Raw genomic sequence first — 19029 nt, 5'->3', positions numbered from 1 at the left:
TAACCCAGCATTTCCCAGTTTTATTTGGTCACAGAACCCTTTTAAACTTAAAAAAAATTTGCAGAACCCCATTCCCAGGTTCTACCCCTCTCAGCCCTCATATCTGACCCCATCTCCAGGATTTACCCATCTCAGCCCTCAGCCCCCAAATCCACCCCCCTACCCACCAGCTTTATGCCCCCCCATCTCCAGGCTTAACCCCTCTCAGCCCCAAAACTGCCCCTCATCCCCAGAATTAACCCATCTCAGCCCCAACACAGCCCTGACGGATGAACCCATCTGTGGCGCGGTCTGGGGAGCCTACACTGGGTGGCCATAAGTACCCAGTGAAAGGAAGGCTGGCAGGGAGGTTCCGCTTGCAGGGGTGAGCTGAGCCATGCTCATCAGAGGAGTGTGACCATTTGGGTAGCAGCTCGAGGGGCTCTCTCCTGCTCCCTGCCCTGCTGCCATTGAAATAATGGAACTAAATTCAGCTGGTTTAATGGCCAGATCCCTCCCGCCACCTGTTAAACCAATTAAATTTAGTTCTACTATTTCAGTGCATGGAGCCAGAGAAGAATTTGCTCACAGAACCCTTATCACTTTGTAGCATCCTGCGGTTCCACAGAACACCACTTGGGAAACACTGATTTATCCTATGATTTCTACCATATTAGGGTTGAGCCTTGTTAGGCTTCATATGCCTGCCAGGAAATGGACAACTGTACAACACCGAAGAAGGAAGGAAGTCACATGAAGATGCCCCTCTTTGGCAGGGGCTCTCCCACGCATATTCTGATGTCTGTCCATTGAGTGTAGCATACGTTCCCCTCTGAATGCCACACCTAGCCCAACCAGATGCCCCATATGAGGAGCCGAGTGTTGCTGCCATCTTAAAACTGCCACTGCAGTCCGTGCTGGGGACGGAAATGAAGCAGGCTCAGCATGGGAAAGTAGGAGCACATGCTCCTCCAACCTGGCGCACCTGTTGAAGAGCTGTGCACTAACTAACACTAAACTATCTAAGAAGTAAAAAAGTACACCTCAAACACCAGAGCTACATCTACACTAGAGAGATCTTTCGAAAGAAGCCCCTCGGGAAGATCTCTTCCAAAAGAACTTATTTCAAAAGAGTGTGTCTGCACACAAAAAAGTGGATCAAAAGAGTGATCTCCTCTTTCGAAAAATAGCGTCCACACCGCCCCCGCTCTTTCGAAAGAATGGGCCAGGGATTAAAAAAATCAGGCCCCAGGAGAACTGCTCTTTCACAAGAGGGGCTGTGAGGAGCACCTACATATGTTTTCTTTCAAAAGAAGCTTTTGAAGCAGGGCAGCACTCTTCCTGAAATGGGAAAGGAAAAACAATGTTGAAAGTAGTGCCAGGTTCTTTCAATTTACTTTCAAAAGAACACTTTGGCTACATATATACTACCCGCCTCTTTTTGGAAGGGGCATGCTAATGAGCTGGTTGGAAAGATGCTAATGAGGCACTGCCACAAATATGCAGCACCTCATGAGCATAATGACAGCCATGCATGATTTGAAAGTGCTGCTTTTGAATCATGCGATGCCCATGTAGATGGGGGCCTTTTGAAATGATGCCCCAGATTTCAAAAGCCCCTTTTTCCTAAAACCAAATATGAAGAAGGTGCTTTAGAAGTCTGGGGAGCCCTTTCGAAAGGTCCCCATCCACAGAGGCAGCGAGCGACTCCACAAAGACTCTTTCAAATTGTGTGCAACCGCCATTATGCTCATGAGGTGCTGCATATTCATGGCAGCGCCTCATTACCATCTTCCCCACTCACTTATTACCACGCCCCTTCCGAAAGGAGGGGGCTGGCCTTGACTTAGCCTTTGCGTGTACAGCTGCTGCGCGGGATCTTGCCAAAGAACGTGCTAGTGTAGACGCAGCCCAGGGGAGGGCCCAAGAGACCCACCACAAACCACGCAGAGATAAGCACGTTCTCAAAAGGTGCAAAGGGACAACACCACACAACAGGGACAGCTCGAGGCACCCGCACACCGGCAGGGAGGCCGCCGGAGACACCAGCACGAGAACACGGGGGGTGCCCCAGCGGGGCCCCGTTTAACAGCGGGCCGGCACCAGAAGAATTCGCTTCCCCCGTGGCAGTTCCCGCGCGACGCCGGCAACAAGCGGCAGCGTCCCCGAACAGCGGAGGGACACAGCCAGCTGACTCGGTGCCTGCGGCAGCAGGACCCCGCTCTGCCCCGCGCGCCCGGCGCTCCGCACCACGGGCCGGGAACCAAGTGTTCACCCAGCGCCTCCGCCCGGGCTTCATTGGGTGAGACACCCCGAGCCCGCCGGAACCGCTTCCGGCGGAAGGAACGCGGGGCGGTGGCTCGCGTGCGATGGGCTCGCGGGGAGAGACCGGCGGCGGCGAGCGTGGCCCAGCGGCGCGTGCCGGGTGCTCCCCGCTGCTCGCGTGCGGGATGACGTGCGAGCCGCGGAGCCGCGTGGTGGCGGAACTGCTGCTGCAGGCGGGCGAGGGCGCTCGCTGCATCCTGTGCCTCTGCTCCCGGGCCTTTGTGGAGTGAGTACGGGCGGGAGCTCCGTTCCCGTGGGGCGCTCGCTGGCTGCGGCCTCGGGGTCTCTGGCTTCGCCTCCAGGCCGTGTGGCGGGCAACGGGGCAGCAGGAGACGTGCTGTGCGGTCCCCAGAGCAGGGCTGTGCCCTGGACTCTTGCAGAAATAATTGGTCACTGTCCTTACCAGATCTCTTCTTGGCCAGTCCCGAGTGTCGGAAACGATGCGCTCTTTCACACTGCTGCCACGGTAGAGTGGTAAGAGAGCCCGCAAGAGCAAGTGGGCAAAATTCAATTGAGCTAAGCTGCATTGTCCTTAGGATGAGCAGAGAACACGTGTGAAACATCAGGATAGGGAGTGTGGATAATAGTCCCCCATGTAAAAAGCCACAAATATTGGGGCTCTCCCTATAAAATTGGGCAAGGGTGACCAGGCAATCAGTGTACAGCTTCCACCATAATTATATTGTTTTTACATGTCCACACTCTGCTGCTTGTGTTGCCGGTGATTGTCCTCACTATTACACCACTGTAACTGTTAGTGTAGGGTGAGGTGGGGGACCTTTTTTCTTGAGAGAGCCACTACAAAAGAGAAGAATCAGTTGTGGGCTACTAGTCAGGAGTGGGAGATGGGAATGTGTGCAGGCTCAGGGTGGGGACAGGAATGAGGGGTTGGGACTGGCAGTGAGGGTTTGAGGTTTAGAAGGATGCTTCAGGCTGGGGCCAAAGTGTTTGGAGTGTGGGAGAAGGCTCAGGGCTAGGGAGGAGATTTGGGGTGCAGATATGGAGTCTGGGAATGGTGTTAAGAAGGTGGTGGTGGTTCTGACCTGGGGCAGTGCATTGAAGGTGTGGGATCTGACCAGACAGTATTTACCTGAGGCAGCTCTCAGTCAGCAGGTCTAACTTCCTGTCTGCCATGCCCAGTGCTGCTCCTGGAAGTAGCTGCCATATCTCTCACTTAAGTGGAGAGGTTAGCAGCTCTGCATAGTGTATGCTGGGGTGAGTAAACTTTTTACATCAGGGCCCACTTTTCATACCTGCACCTGAGCAGCCACCGTTCCCCTGGCCCTAGAAGTGAGCCGTGGTCTCCTGGAAGTGACACGCTGTGCTCCCTCAGCAACGGTGGCGGCAGAGGCCCCCAGGGCTACTGGGGAGACAGCGGATAAATCAGTTTTCAGAATGCCCATTTTTCTTTTGAAAAAGCTTGGCATGTATTTTTCAGTTCATTCAAGGAAGAGGGACCTGCAAAAAAATTATAAATTTCCTTTTTTTATTGGTTTGGCCCAAGGGATCATTACTCTGACCCTGGCTCTAAACAGAAAGAGGTTGATAGTAATTGTGCTAGTTTTGTAACTTGCACTGCTTCTTTCTGTTAGGGATTCTCATCAGCAATGAAACTTCAAACAAAATACAGCAAGGTCGCGACATTGGCGAGTGCCACATTTGCAAATTAAATTATTCGTATTCGCGAGCAGCCTCACTTTCTGTTGTGGGGGGGGGGGGGGGGGCACGGAAGCGCCGGCGGCTGCCACTTCTGAAGGGCTCTGGGTGGGGAGCGCCCGTGGCTGCTGCTGGTTCCCTATGGCTCTACCACCAGTCTCTGCCTCCCTCTGGTGCTGCCCAGAGCCCCCACCCTATTTGCAAAATTCAGCATTCGCAAGGGTTCTCAACACAGAACACTTGCAAATGTTGCGACTGTACTCTCTAGATATCAGACTCTTGGAAGCTTTGAAGCAAGCCCAGCCCAGGGTGCCTCCAGGAGTTAAGTCTGAACACGACTTATAATTTAGAGTTAGCATTTGTAAAGCAAAGCCACTGGTGGAACTTAAGCCCAGAGCCAGTGCTTGGGAGATCTCAGCACACTACTGAAGGGGGACTTAACTTTTCTTGAAGACTCTGCCTGGTGGGAGCAGGGTGGGAGCAGCTGGCAGTTGCTGATATGGTCTGGCCTGGGAGCCGAGCTGTTAAGTTTTCATAGAGTGTAAAACCTGCCTGTGCTGAGGGGGAGGGGCAGCTGGATCACGCTGAACCTCCCTTATAAAATTTTGCACCCCCCCACTTTGCTCACCCCGGTGTACACCACTCAAGGCGCCACCCCTGCAGCTCCTGTTGGCCATGATTCCTGGCCAATGGGAGCTGTGGAGCCAGCTGTGGGGAGAGGGGCAGCATGCAGAGCTGAGCTTCCCTAATTTCCTCTAGGGGCTGCAAGGACCAGCCCGTGGTGCAGAGGTTTGCTGTGGGCTATATTAAATTAAGCAACAAGACTGAGGTTCCCTAACCTGATGTAGGCCATTGTGGGATGGCTTCATAAGGGCAGCAGGAAACAGTGTAAACAAAGCAGTGTCTACACTGACTCTTCAGTATCTTACTTTTTCTTGCCTTGACTGTCACCTTTAGGGGCTCCTTCAGTATCTTTGTCCTCATCATCGTGTTCATCGATATCTCATTTTTGCTCTTTATCTGATAAATATGGAGTCAACTTTTCATCTACATTTGTTTTCCAGTCTTAATTTGTAGTACGTGGTCAGTCACTTCCCAGCAAGAGAAGGTCTTCGGATTCCGGCTTTTGAAAGGATGGTTCCCAAAATGGACCGATACAACCTGTGCAAAAAGAACTTGGCATTCGCAGAGCTCTACTCCCAAGACACACTATAGCAAGGACTATGGTCCTGTCACGCCCAAGAGCCAGCATCCCACACTGATAGCTCCTCTGAGCGGTGTGGCTGTACCACCCCCAGCAGGACTATACAGTCCCTAGTGGGAGACGCTGGGGCTGGTGCAGCCGCATTGTTGGGACGAGCTTCTGGCATGGGAAGTTGTCTCCTGGGCACAATAGGACTATACTCCTCTTGGAAGTAGAGCTCTGCAGAGCTGTGAATACTGATGTCTGTCTACAGATATCTGCAACCGTGGATAGACATTTCTATCCATGTCAGGCTCTACATGAGAGTTAACCACTAGTGGATAGTGAGACAGTTTGTTTACGCTGGGCATTTGCAAGCACAGCCCTCCTGGCCCCGCAGCTCCCTGCCAATGGGAGCGGCAGGGAGAGCATACCTACAGGTGCTCAAGGTAAACAAACTGTCTTAGAGCCTGTCATCAGTTTACTCTGTCAGGCCACATATGGCCCATGGACCACAGGTTGGCATCACTGTGCTAGAAGATAAAGAAGTAGAATTAGCTTCACTTTCATTGTCACTTATATAACTGTATTCATCAAAAAACTGCTGCATGTTGACTCTTCCAAAGATGACATAGAAGGAGAATGCAAATAAGAAAGTGATAGTTTGATGTAGGCCATTTTTTTTCTCCTGTTTGACTTTAAACAATTTATCTTTGACATCACATGGCCATATGCCACAAGAATTCAACAAATGTTTCTCCATTCAATCTATGTGTGTCACATATTCAGAAAACTTTCAGTGGTATTTTTCTTTTCATGGTCAGTGTGTTGTTTTTGTGTTTCTTTTTATGCCATTGATTATGATGATGATGTGTTTTAATGCTGGGTTTTTTTTATAGGGATCGAAAATTATACAAATTAGGACTAAAGGGGTTTTATAGCAAAGAAGATTATGACAGTATAGGTAAAGTATGCATAATAATTAAAGAATCAGTGTTGATTTTAGTTCAAGTGGCTAAAATAATTACTACTTATGTCGTAAATATGTTCTTTTAGTAATGTGTGTAATTTTGTACATATTAGTTATTCAAGGTGTGGTAGTGCTGAATAGTTGTTAACCCATAATCACGCTAATTTTTCATCCATTTCTCATGCTTCTATGAGAACCTTGATTCTGTAAGGTTAACTTAATTATTCCTCAAGTGTACCTTGTGGTCTTGCAACTCTAACTTCCTTTACTCTCACAACTGTCTTTAGCACGATTCCCTTGGCATCTGACTTCCTCTTTACTATCCTGTCACTTTTTCCTGGCCCAGGTATTAAATATTTTGTAAAGGAAGGGCTGGGCCTATAGAGGAGGCTAGACTTTCCATACAGACTCAGAAAAAGTAGCCCATTGGAGGTTGAAAGAAGCTGGAGCTGTCAGAGTGGTGGAATTGGAAGCTGAAAGAATTGCATTTGTTTTAGGTGTATGAATGAGTTTGGGGGCTAGTCACCAATCAAAACAGATGAAAGAAGAGCATGCATTTTAGTAGGTGATCTTGAAGGTGATCCTTGTTGTCTGCATTATAAACATACTCTGATTTAATATTTTTAAATACCTAAAAATCAGTCTTCTCTACAGAAAGGAAAAAGTCTGCATTTAGCAAGTCCATCTTTGAAATTCCCTTACTTCCAGTTTGTTTTGGGAGCAAGGGTATTTTGAAGTTGGGAGCATATTTCAAAGGGCCTACAACTAGACTATCTGTCAGCACTTCGAAGTTAGCAGCTTCAAAATTTGCACAGCTGCCATTATGTTAATGAGGTGCTGCATATGCATGGAAGCACCTCATTGATATTTCCCAGTCCGTGTCATTTCTGTGCCCCCTTTGAAGAAGGGGGCTAGTGTAGGTACGGCCTATGTGTTTTACAAGTATTTATATATCTGGGACTTGATTTTCAATCTGGCTGCCTATCTTGCAGGCAAAAAAAAATGTATGTATAGTGATTTGCATCCACAGTTTTGTATTGCCACTCCATTCATGCTTTTTCCTAGTTCATTTCAGGGCAAAAATCATGCAGATAAAAATTGAGGCTCTGTTATAGTTAGTGGAAATAAGTACCTCATTCCTAAGTTTGGAATTCATGTATGTGTTTCTTGACTGCTATGTTTAAAATAAGTCAACCAAAAACAAAACAAAAAACAAAACGCCCCACACACCCAGCAGAATTGCAGAGATATAGGTTAAACCAGAAAATTTGTCAAATGTGGGGGGGCCCCCTGCCATGGGGCCCCAAGCGTGCAGAAGACACTCTGCCTCTTCCTGCCTCCCCGCCTCCCCAGGCTGCTCACCTAGTTGTTGCTGGGAGCTGCCAGGCTCCAGCCCCAGCCTGCACTGCTGTGTGTGGCACTGGCTGTGACCCCAGTCACGCAGTGTTGCCAGGGGACTCTGGCTCTGGTCCCAACCCCACACTGCCCCTAGGAGGTTCCCTGGGGTCTCCGGCTGTGCCCTGGCCCAGCACTGCCCCCTAAAAGGCCCTCCATGGGACTCTGTCCCTGGCACTGCCCCCAGCCTGGCTGCTGAGTCTGTTGTCCCAGCCCCAGCTGGCCCTCCTGCCCTTAGGCTACTGGGCTCTCTGGTACAAGAGGACCATGGATGTTGCCAGTTTTAGGAGGTGCAACCTGTGATTGGTTTTGCTTCAGTGATCAACTAGCAAGAGACAGAGGTTGTGTCTACTAAGCAGCTGTCAAATGTTGTTACAGAATGTAAGCAGGAAAAGATGCTTGAGGTGAAGATCTCCTTATTCTGCCTCAGCACAATACAGATTAGAGCTGGGTAGGATTGAAACCAAATTACGATACTATAAATTGATATAACCTGTTAATAGGAGAGGAGCAAACAGAGGAAGAAGAGGGGAATCATCATCCCAATGTGACACAAAATTCAAACAACAGTCATTCTTTGGGCGTGGAAGAGGACGAGCTGGACTCAGAGGCTGAACTAATGAGGAGTATGGGGCTACCACTTCAGTTTGGAGGACTGTCAGCTCTCAAGGAGTTTGTGGTAACCTCAGTTTATGTTGCTTTTTATATGTCTGAGCTATGCAAGTAAGTTGAAAGCTTTGTTGTGGGTCTCTGAAAACATCTGAAGCAGCTGGTCCAGGGAGAGCAAATTGCAAGATTAGGAACTGATTAGGATTTGACAGCAACTGAAAATGGGTTTCCAGTTTATCAACTTGAGCACTGCTTGTTCTTTTGCAAGTTCCAGCCATTGACACAAGTGAATTTTGAAGCTCCTTTCCTCAGTACTGCAAAGCCAAGTGAAGCTGTGTTTTGAAAGTAAATTTGGGGGATGTCCTTCTGTGCAGGAGAATAGCTCTGTTTAAGGTTGGAGGGGGTTGAGGGTGCCTCTTGGTCTTGGTAAGCAGTACTCTGTGTAACGGAAGCTTGTTCTCTTTCGCTGCCACATTAATAGGTTTGTGGATTTAGCCAAAGATCTGCGTTCAGGCCCTGATAAAATCATTTCTTGATCTTTGTTGATGGCTTTAAAAAAATCAACAACCCAAATTCGCTGCTTATGTAAACAAAATTCCTAGCCCAAGGTGAATAGAGTTTCATTTGTTTATACTAGTGATAAAGATAATACCATGTTGACCATCCCATTACCTTTGTCCTCATTTTAGTTGTCTCTTCTCCTTTACCATTAGGTAACTTTTTCTATCTTGGGCAGCAAATGTAAAGGTTTTTGCTGTAACAGGAGTTCATTTCCTTCCCAGTTTCCCTCCAAAAGTTCTATTACTGTATTCTACCAGTGATCTCGAGCAAATCTGTGGATAGCTGCTTTATATCAGTGGGTATCCACATCCGTGGATCTGGATATCCATGGCTCATTTTGTGGATTCAGATACAAATTTTATACTCATGCAGGCTTCTACTCATGAGTAAGTCTGTGATTTTTGTCGTGGATATTTTTAGTAAAAGTGATAGATCACAGGCAATAAACAAAAGATCACAGACCTGTCCCTGACATTCACTGAAATGTTCATGACAAAATGGGGATGGAGGAGAGTCCAGCACCATGCCCCATTGCAAGCTGGGGCAGGTGCTGCAGCCCCCTACTCAGTGGCGGGAAGCTGGGAGGGACCCCTGACCACAGGAGTAGGAGCTGGGGAGGATCCTCCACTGCCCTGCAGGGCTGGGAGCCCAGGGGACCTTCCCACTGAGAGCAGTGCTGGGAACTGCAGGGCCCCTCTGAGGCTGGGCTGCTGTGGAGCCCCAATGTCATGGAGCTTGCAGAAAGTCGTGGAATCCATATCTTCCCTGACCTCCGTGACATGCTCTTGTCCTTACACATAATACTTTCATAAGGCTTCTGAATAACAAGTGGAGAGAATCTTGTGGAAGGCTGACCAAGGAGGAAAGAATAAATTCTACCTTGCGAGATACTTGGTTCTGGGCATTTTTTAAAACTCATTTAATTTTACTTTGATTTTTTTTTTTTAGGCATCAGAAAATCCCAGGAAGAGAAATAAGATTACGAAGAAAAAAAAGAAGAAAAAGTTGCAGCAAAAGCATTTGAATGAGATTATGCGGGAAAACTGGAAAGAAGATTTTGAAGAACAAAACCAGTCTTTTTCCGATGATGCAGCTTTAGTTACCGAGCAAACTGAGGCAAAAAAACCACTGCAGCTTCTGAAAGAGGATAATTGTGAAAAGAGCGATTGCCCTGTTAATGCTGCTTTGCCCAGTGAACTGCAAGAGAAATGGGAAAAATATTGGCATGAATATGGAGAAGGTCTTCTGTGGCAAAGCTGGCTGGAGAAGCACACAGACGCAGAATTGCCTGAGATTGCAACTACCTCTGAGCCTTGGAACTCTCCTGACACCAAGGAAAAGTGGGAGCAGCATTATAGTGAACTATACTGGTATTACTGGGAACTGTTTCAGTACTGGGCAAGTCAAGGGTGGACTGTTGACAGCCCATGTAATGGCACAGAAATCAATGCATTTAAACTGGAACCAGGTCCACCGGGAGAAGTAGAATGTGTTTCCACGGATGCTGTGTCTGATGGAGTGCTGAACTCACAACTTTTTTCTTATCCTCTCTCCGACATCAGTTGTAAAGAAAACCCAGGTTCGCATGATGAGCACCATAATGAACTCCTCACTGGGATTAGTGACATACATCTGGATATGGAGCAAGTGGAGGACAGCAAATTAGCCCTAACTGTACTTTGTGTTGACCATCAGAATCTGAGTAAAAGGCAGTGTCCTGGTGTTTCCAACCAGAAGGAATCATGTGATGGAGGAACCAGGAAGAGTGCATCTTCTGCAAATAGAAGTGCTAAGCCGTCAGGTCAGTGTCGGATTGGCTATGAATGATTTTGGTAATGTTTTCCCAGTTGGATCTATATGACACAAGAAGTGACCTTGGCCCTGTCTCTGTTACTCAGTTTAAGCCTGAGGACTGAGTGTTATGTAGGATGATAAATTAATTCAACGTTCTTCTTTCTATTTAACTCCAAGCCTCATCTCTCTCCTTTTAGGCCTTATTATTAAATATGTTCTTTAGATAAAAGTCTTTTTTAATGGAATATTTCTTCTTATAAATTTTGTAGATACACCAGAGAAATGGTGGAATAACAGTATTAGTGCTTTCTGATTTGAAGTTTCTAATATGCAGTTGCTAGACTACACATGTAATTTTACGGAACCCCTAATAAGAGTTTTATTATATGGCTTAACCCCTGTCAGCCCCAAATCCCCACCCATCCCCAGGATTAACCCACCTTAACCCCAAACCAGCCACTGGGACTAACCCATCCACCTAAAAGAGGCCCCCAGCCTAGCCCCACCTGAACAAACTCTGCCCGAGTTAGCCCATCCCATTACCACGCTCAGGCTGGCGGATGAATCTAACTTAACCACCACTGCTCCCTCCACGCTAGTCCTGAGGACCTGATTTCATTGGCTGCCCTATGGCAATGCGAGAGGCCGGTTGCAGCCAATGAAAAGTGAGGACAACGCAAGAACTACAGGACCTGTCTGGCTCCCTTTCGGGATAGCCATTGGCTCCCCTTGCCCTGTCCCCTTTGTGCACACACCAGCTACTTTGTGAGTGAGGGGCTCTCTGCAGCTCCCTGCCCTTGCACCGCTGAAATAGTGGAACTAAATTCAATTGGTTTAATGGCTGGATCCCTCCTGCTACCCTGCCAGCCGTTAAACCAATTAACTTTAGTTCTGCTGTTTCAGTGACAACAGGGTAGGGAGCCGGAGATTTGGCAGTGTCTGGAGCCACAACTGACTCCTCAGAGCCTCGTGCGGCTCCGCAGCTGCAGTTTGCTGACCCCCTGATCATTTGCTTGTGGAACCCTTATTTTCACTTCACGGAACCCTGGGGTTCCACGGAACACCATTTGTGAAGGAGAGATGTACGTACACACACCAACCGGAGAGAGAGACCTGTACTATATGTGCTAGAAGCTTGATTATCCAGCATCCCTGGGGAACAGGGGTTGCTGGATAATAAAATTTGCCAGTTAATTGAGCAGGCCACTCCAACCCTAGCAGCGCAGCTGGCTTGCTCTGCCGCCCTGGTTCGGGGGACACCCAGCAACTGGTCCTGGCTGGGGAGGTGGCCCTGCAGCCTCTGCCCTGAGGGCCAATTAACAGAATGCGCTGGTTATCAGAGTGCTGGATAACATGACTTTTCTTAGGTAGTATGTACTATCTAAGCCACAATTGACCAACATTAAGAGATGGCTTTGTCCCCCTTCATACTGCTCTGTGGCTTCATCTGCCTTACAGGAAGGGTGGAATATGCAAGGCCAGAAGCAGCTGTGGTGTCAGGAGGTTGATGCAGAATCCTGTAGTAACCATTGCTGAGGAACGTAGCCTGTGCACAGATTTCTGATCCTTCCCGCTTCTGGCTGCTTCACAGAAATACCAGGGGCAGGAGCTTGGAGACAGCTCTCAGCAGCTTCCCCGCCCGCCTTGCCTTCTGACTTCCCTCTGTTCTCCATAAATTTCTGCCCCAGGCCTGGGATTGCTCAAAGGCTATATCCATGCTGCTTTGAGTTCTTTAGCCTGTGTCACTGCACTGTATTGGCAGACTTTCTCTCAGCTGTTCAGATAAGGCAAGGGATGAAGATCCTAAATAATTTGCAGTTTTTTTTTTCAAAAACACCAGGTAAGCCATTTGAGGATTGTATTGTATAGGCCTTTCATATGTGAACAGTCTCTAAAATTGGTGGTGCCAAATATGTAAACACCCTTTTAAAAACAGAAGCACGATAATGCAAACAATTGTAGTGCCAAAGTATTTATTTTTTTGCAAATTTTTTTTGGAGATGAGATGATTTGACAAACAAAAACTGAAGTTTTTATGCCTCTTTAGAGTCTCAGGTGCCATCTAGACCAAATTCAAATGAACGAAGAGGATCATACAACAATGGTAACGAAGAAGATGAGGAGCCACCTGAATATAAGCATGCCAAACTCAAGAGGAGGCAAGTTATTTTTTTTTTCTTATTTCTGCATGTTCCTGTGCCTTAGTATGGCTCCTAGCACAATGGGACATTGATTCTGATGGGATCCATTGGCTGCTGTCACAATGCAAATAATAATAGTCAGCTTTTCTACCTCCTTACCTGTTCATCTGACAACCTGGATCCCCTGTGTTGATGGAGGGCTCTCTTCCTTTATCTCAAGGAAAGAATCTAGAGCCCTGACTTCCAAACTTTCTGGGAGGTATATGTGCACATCTCACCAGACTGGTTATTAAATTGGATGAGATGAAGCTGAAGAAATGGGTCTTACCTACAAAATCTAATTTCCTAATAAATAAATTTGTTAGTCTTTAAGGTGCTACAGGACTGCTTGTCTTTGGGTGAGAATGGACTTGTGTATTTGTAATTGGCATAAAACATGCTTTTTTATGTTTTGTGATGGTCGGAGAGAAACTGGAAACAGTATAAAGCAGTTACCATTTCATGTGGTGATAATGATGTGTTAATGCCATTGTTGTAGCATAAGAGCAAGAAATGATTGTGTCTTGAGGTAAACAAAGCTAATTGTCTCCATTCATCTGGACAGATTGCCCCGTCTAGCTTGTACCTAGAGCACATAAATGGAAAATATCAGAGAGGTAGCTGTGTTAGTCTGTATTTTTGAGAACAACAAGAAGTCCCGTGGCACCATGAGTCTCACGCATCTGACAAGTGGGTCTTTGCCCACAAACGCTTATGCTCCAAAATATCTTAGTCTATAAGGTACCACAGGACTTCTTGTTGTTCTTGATAAATGGAAAGGTTCATTGTGACACTTACTGATGTGTATATTAAACTTCATTAATATTTTGGTTTTCTTCATGGGTTTCTTTAAAAACCCAGAAGATAAGAATATGTGCTGTGGAGTCTCAGTATTAATGGGAATTTTCCTCTTTTACTACCAATTGTGATAAAAGTGGTGACTTTTTACAGAAAGTAACAAGTGTCTGCATTTCTTTATAGCCATGAACTGGATGCAGATGAGAATCCTGTTGCAGATGCTGAAGAAACGTGTTCTCTTCTGGGATTCAAGCATGGCACAGGACAAAAGTAATGATTTATAAGCAAATTCAGTGCCCCTTTCACCCCCCGCCACTTCTCCCAAATTTTTTCCCACTTCTTTTATGCTTTAGCTGTCCCAGCAATATTATTTTGAAGGATACCAGCAATATCTGTTCCTTTTCAGTATTAAGCTATTTGAAGATGATTTGAAAATTGGTGTCTGTGTTTAATAAAACTCTAAGGCTGTGGCCATACTTGGCTAAAACTTTGAAATGGCTGTGCAAATGGCCATTTCGAAGATTACTAATGAGGCGCTGAATTGAATATTCAGCACCTCATTAGCATTAGGACACTTCTGGCTGCAGCACTTCGAAAGCGCCGCTTTCGAAATCATGTGGCTCGGCACGGCTACACGGGGGTCCTTTTCAAAAGGACCCCGCTCCTTTCGAAATCCCCTTATTCCTCTCGAGAATAAGAGGATTTTGAAAGGAGCCGGGGTCCTTTTGAAAAGGACCCCTGTGTAGCCGCACCAAGCCATGCGCTTTCGAAGTGCAGCGGCTGGAAGCATCCTAATGCTAATGATAGTAATCTTCGAAATGGCCATTTGCATGGCTATTTTGAAGTTTGGGCCAAGTGTGGCCACAGCCTAAGATTTGTCTCAGGTGATTGTAGTAGTAGGAGTGGAAAGTAGAGATGCAAAGTGCCAAAGGTGAATTAGAGAATAATAAAAGTGCTTTGAAGTGAAGGTAGCTGGTTACAGAGGTTTAAATTATGTGGCGTCCTAATGTACAGCTCCTCTTGTTAAAGCACTTGCAGTTGTGTAGATATCTTGGTTTTGTGAAATTATGAATTAGTTTCTCAAATTCTCTGCTTTTGAGGGCTCTGATTTCTAATCACCTTTAAAAGTTTGTTGTCTAGCTAGGAGTCTGATAGTCATTTATTGCAGCTACGTTATATTTGGACAGATCTAATTTCCTGTTAATGCAGGTGTTGATAGCGTTTTGATGATGAAAAATAAATCAGTTTTTAGTTTCCACTGGCTCAATTTTTCCATGGCATGATCTACAAACTTGACAGGGATTGGGGTGTCTCCTTTGTGGAGTTCTAAGTTGGATCTGGGGATATTCTGAGGTATCACTAACACACATTAATATGCAAATAGTTTAATTTTGAATGTTCTAGCTAGGTAGTTTAAATTTGCATATAGGCTGACAAGCGTAACTTTAAGATAATGTTTGGCCTATCAGCCCTGGCAGTCTCTCTCTAAGATTTCATAACAGTCATATAGGTGAATTCCACATATTTAAACTTTGGTTAAATTTCAGTAGGTGATAAATACGTAGATTTTGTTTTTCAGTTTCTGCAAATCTGTGGGAAATGGTTTTATTTAATTTTATAAATCAAGATGTCTTTTTCCCTTTCATATTTGTCCTCTAGAAGATACTGAACTATTGAAGAACTACAAAAAAGAAAACTGAAGTAATTTTTGGTACATTTTGATCCTAAACATTTTTCTCAAGTAGACATGACATGTCTATTTGGCAGGGGCTGCAAGTGAGGTATACTTCAATGAAAGCTTTTATGTGAAGCGTGCTGTTCATGTGAGATTAGCAGTGAAACTGCCTGCGCCAGTTGTTCTGTTGTAAATTGCCTTCTTCCAAAAGTGTATATTCCTTGTTTCATCTTTTTTATAATTGGCCATATTACAGTTAAACCAAGGCCCACTTAATCCATTTATTTTGATTGCAGGTATGGGGGAATTTCAAACTTCAGCAGCAGAAAAGTCCAATATTTAGAGAAAAATGCAAAGCTCAAATCCCAGTTCTTGGACATGCGCAAACCAGTCAAGAGAAAAAATAAGCACATCTTCTTCACTGAAGAGTCAGAAATGTTGTCTTATCAAAAAAGTAAAACTCTGAGTAAGGTATAAGTATTTCTTAAGTTTAATTATGACCATTGGCATAGTGAAGTACCTAACCATTGTTCTATAGATGTACTGTGCATGTCTGGTATCTATTATTGAACTGTGAAAATGGAAGTGTTGGGGGCGTGAATATGCATTATTATACATAAGCTTGGCTTTCTGTATTGCTTTCACATCTTTGTTAGTAAAGAGCACAGTCAGGAAGAATGTTGAAATGGAGAAAGACTCTTCATGTTGTGAGCAAGGCACGAGAAGTAATTTTTCCACTCTACTCTGGGCTGATTAAGCCTCAGTTGGAGTACAGTAGACTCTTTCATATCTTGCAGCCCCGGGACCAGGAGGTTGCCATATGTTCAAATATTCTGGATAATAGAGAGGTATACCTAACCACTCTTAACATGAATGAAAAACACGATCGGATATTAAGAAACAAAAAAAAAAGTATGCAGAGTACTTTATTTACCAACAATAGTAGTATTGTACACTGTAAACTTTTATACTGTATTTGCCATATTTATTTGTATTTACTTTCACTATACTGTTCTTCTGGGAAATGTAACTGAAACTTACTTATGGTTAAAGTGCTGGTTATTTGAGACTTCTGGAAATAGAATGCCAGATGTGAAAGAGTTTACTATACTGTGTCCAGTTCTGGGCACCACATTTTAGGAAAGATATGGAGAAATTGGAGAGGGTCCAGAGAAGAGCAACTAAAATGAATAAAAATCTAGAAAATATGACCTAGGAGACAAAATTAAAAGAACTGGGTTTGTTTAGTTTGGAATAGAGAAGACTGAGAGGGGACATAACTGCTTTTAAGTGCTAAGAGGCTCTTACAAAAAACAGGGAGAAAAATTGTTCTCCTTAGCCTCTGATGATAGGACAAGAAGCAATGGTCTAAAATTGCAACAAGGTAGGTTTAGGTTGGACATTAGGAAAAATTTCCTAACAGTCAAGGTGCTTAAGTACTGGAATAAATTGAATAGGGTGGTTGTAGAACCTTCCATCATTTGGAGATACTTAACAGGTTGGATAAATATCTAACAAGGATACTATAGATGGTGCTTGGTCCTGCCTTGAGTGTAGGGAACTGGATTTGATGACATGATTCATGAGTTGTTTTTTTTTTGAGGAATGTTGCTTTTTAAGCATGTCAGGTTAACAGTCCAACTTACATGAACAGCTTTCCTTAGCTCTAGATGCCTCATTTGTTCAGTAACATGCATATGTTTCTATAGACCATTGAATTACTTGCAGGTTTAGGTTTCAGTTTTGCGTTTTGAAACACGTGCATTGTGAAGAAGAAATATTTCTGTAAGTATCCTGTCATTAGTTGTGTACAGCTGCACAGTATTTTTATTGAACATAAAACTACTCACAAATCTTTATCCATTCTCCTGTCCCTTACCAAAACTTCTGCTATGTTATTGTTGTGATTGATTTAGGTTTCAGTCCAACTCAACTGAAGCAAGTAAATGGTTTTCTCTTGTAGACTGTTGCCATTGCTGTTTAGTCATTACTTTTTTCTTCCTCGATACATTATTTTGATATCTTCTGTATTATTGTTGAGTTTATTTACTCTTAATATTATCTCACATTTTTCTAGGGCTCAAGCTACGTCCAACTTTTTTATGTAAACATTTTATTTTCTAGCATTGATGGTTAGTGTTGTGTTGGACTCCAAACTTGTCAGTAAACTCTCTGGTACGAGACTGAGTAGTGCTTATCCTGCACCTGCGGTAAATGTAATCCTGGGGAAAATTCCGCTTTGCCAGGCTTATGAAAGAAATGTGTGGCTATTTGAAAATAACTGTATGTGTTTCCTAAGGTTTACATGAGAGGGGCTGATATATGTTGGGAAACTAACACCGCGACACACAGACTATCCAATAAGTTCTTAGACTGCATTGGAGACAACTTATTTCAGAAGGTTGAAAAACCTACCAACAGGGAAGCTGTCCTAGATTTGATTTTAACCCATAGGGACGAACTCATTGAGAATCTGTAAGTGGAAGGCAGCTTGGGTGAAAGTGATTGTGAAATCATAGAGTTCACAATTTTAAAAAAGGGTAGAAGGGAGAACAGCAAAACAGAGACAATGGATTTCAGGAAGGCGGATTTTGGTAAACTCAGAGAGCTGGTAAGTAGGGTCCCATGGGAAGCGAGACTGAGGGGAAAAACAACAGAGGAGAGTTGACAGTTTTTCAAAGGGATATTATTAAGGGTCCAAAAGCAAGCTATTCCTCTGCATAGAAAAGATAGAAAATATGTCAAAAGACTGCCTTGGCTTAACCAGGAGATCTTGTGTGATCTCAAAATAAAAAAGGAATCATAAAAAATGGAAACTAGGACAAATGCCGAAGGATGAATATAGGCAAACAACACAGGAATGCAGGGGCAAGATTAGAAAAGCAAAAGCACAAAATGAGCTCAAATTAGCTGAGGGCATAAAGGGAAACAAGAAGACTTTTTATAAATACATTAAAAGCAAGAGAGAGACTATGGGTAGGGTGGGCCCATTGCTCAGTGAGGAGGGAGAGACAGACAGTAATGGGAAACTTGGAAATGTCAGAGATGCTTAATGACTTCTTTGTTTCGGTCTTCACTGAGAAGTCTGAAGAAGGAATGCATAACATAGTGAATTCTGATGGGAAAGGGGTAGATTTAGAAGATAAAATTAAAAAAAGAACATGTAAAAGTTAGATGAACATAGAAAAGTTAGATGTCTGCAAGTTACCAGGGCCTGATGTAACTTTTAAGTGAGGTGAAACTTAGAAGTGCACAAGACAAATCAGACATCTGAAAAGGGTGCAATGTTCTGGAAAAGGTAGAGCACCACTATTTTGAACTACCTTGTTTCATCGTAATGATGGTGCAATCTAATTATTTGATGCTTGACACTTCCAGGCAGAGAACTTCCTAAAGCAGGTTAATGCACCTGGAGAGGAGCCTATGTCCCAGGAATCACAGGATAAGGTGCATGCATCCTCTTCAAGCAGTGACTCAGAGCAAGAGGAAAGTTCACGAAATAGTAATCTCAGTGCTAAAAAGCATGACCTGATATCTTCTAACATTGTTACTAATGAACTTGGTACACATTTCCTTGAAGAGAAGGGGAAGGAAGATGCAACAGTCAGTGGCTCTACCTCTCAGAACTCAGGAGGACAGGAATGTCATTCTGGGCGACAGCTAGTTGCTCTGGATATTCCAGATTATCTTCAGGTAGAAACAGAAATTGTGACCCAAGGTTGGTACATTTTTAAATAACTAGAAGCATATTGGTTATAAGCTTTATCTTGTAAGGTTTCTTTATCGGTCTGTTTAGCATTTTATGTTTACTTAATGAAACTTACCATAGTCTCCATTTTTTTTCCTTCAAAATCATGCAAACTGAGATCTGGCTAATGCAGTGTTAGTGTAAGTGTAGATAGCT

At 44.5% G+C, this 19029-nt stretch overlaps 1 protein-coding gene across 3 annotated transcripts in view; it reads left to right on the top strand.

Annotated features, from left to right (window-relative positions):
* The first annotated feature begins 1972 nt into the window (after window positions 1–1972).
* The window catches only part of TGS1 (trimethylguanosine synthase 1), a 40837-nt gene continuing 23780 nt past the window's right edge, over window positions 1973–19029 (top strand). For 2 of the 3 annotated variants that reach the window (XM_074987171.1, XM_074987170.1), the window contains exons 1-8: window positions 2326–2530; window positions 6043–6107; window positions 8012–8187; window positions 9627–10479; window positions 12520–12631; window positions 13634–13720; window positions 15422–15596; window positions 18504–18843. In XM_074987171.1, coding sequence (XP_074843272.1) covers window positions 2349–2530; window positions 6043–6107; window positions 8012–8187; window positions 9627–10479; window positions 12520–12631; window positions 13634–13720; window positions 15422–15596; window positions 18504–18843 — 1990 coding nt within the window. In that variant the 5' untranslated portion in view covers window positions 2326–2348. Of the gene's footprint in view, window positions 2282–2325; window positions 2531–6042; window positions 6108–8011; window positions 8188–9626; window positions 10480–12519; window positions 12632–13633; window positions 13721–15421; window positions 15597–18503; window positions 18844–19029 lie in introns of those variants that run through there. The other variant, XM_074987172.1, reaches the window with a different exon arrangement.

Source organism: Carettochelys insculpta, chromosome 2 (genome assembly GCF_033958435.1).
Source record: "Carettochelys insculpta isolate YL-2023 chromosome 2, ASM3395843v1, whole genome shotgun sequence".
In the NCBI taxonomy this organism is placed as follows: domain Eukaryota; kingdom Metazoa; phylum Chordata; order Testudines; family Carettochelyidae; genus Carettochelys; species Carettochelys insculpta.
This window is presented reverse-complemented; position numbering and strand designations above follow the sequence as displayed.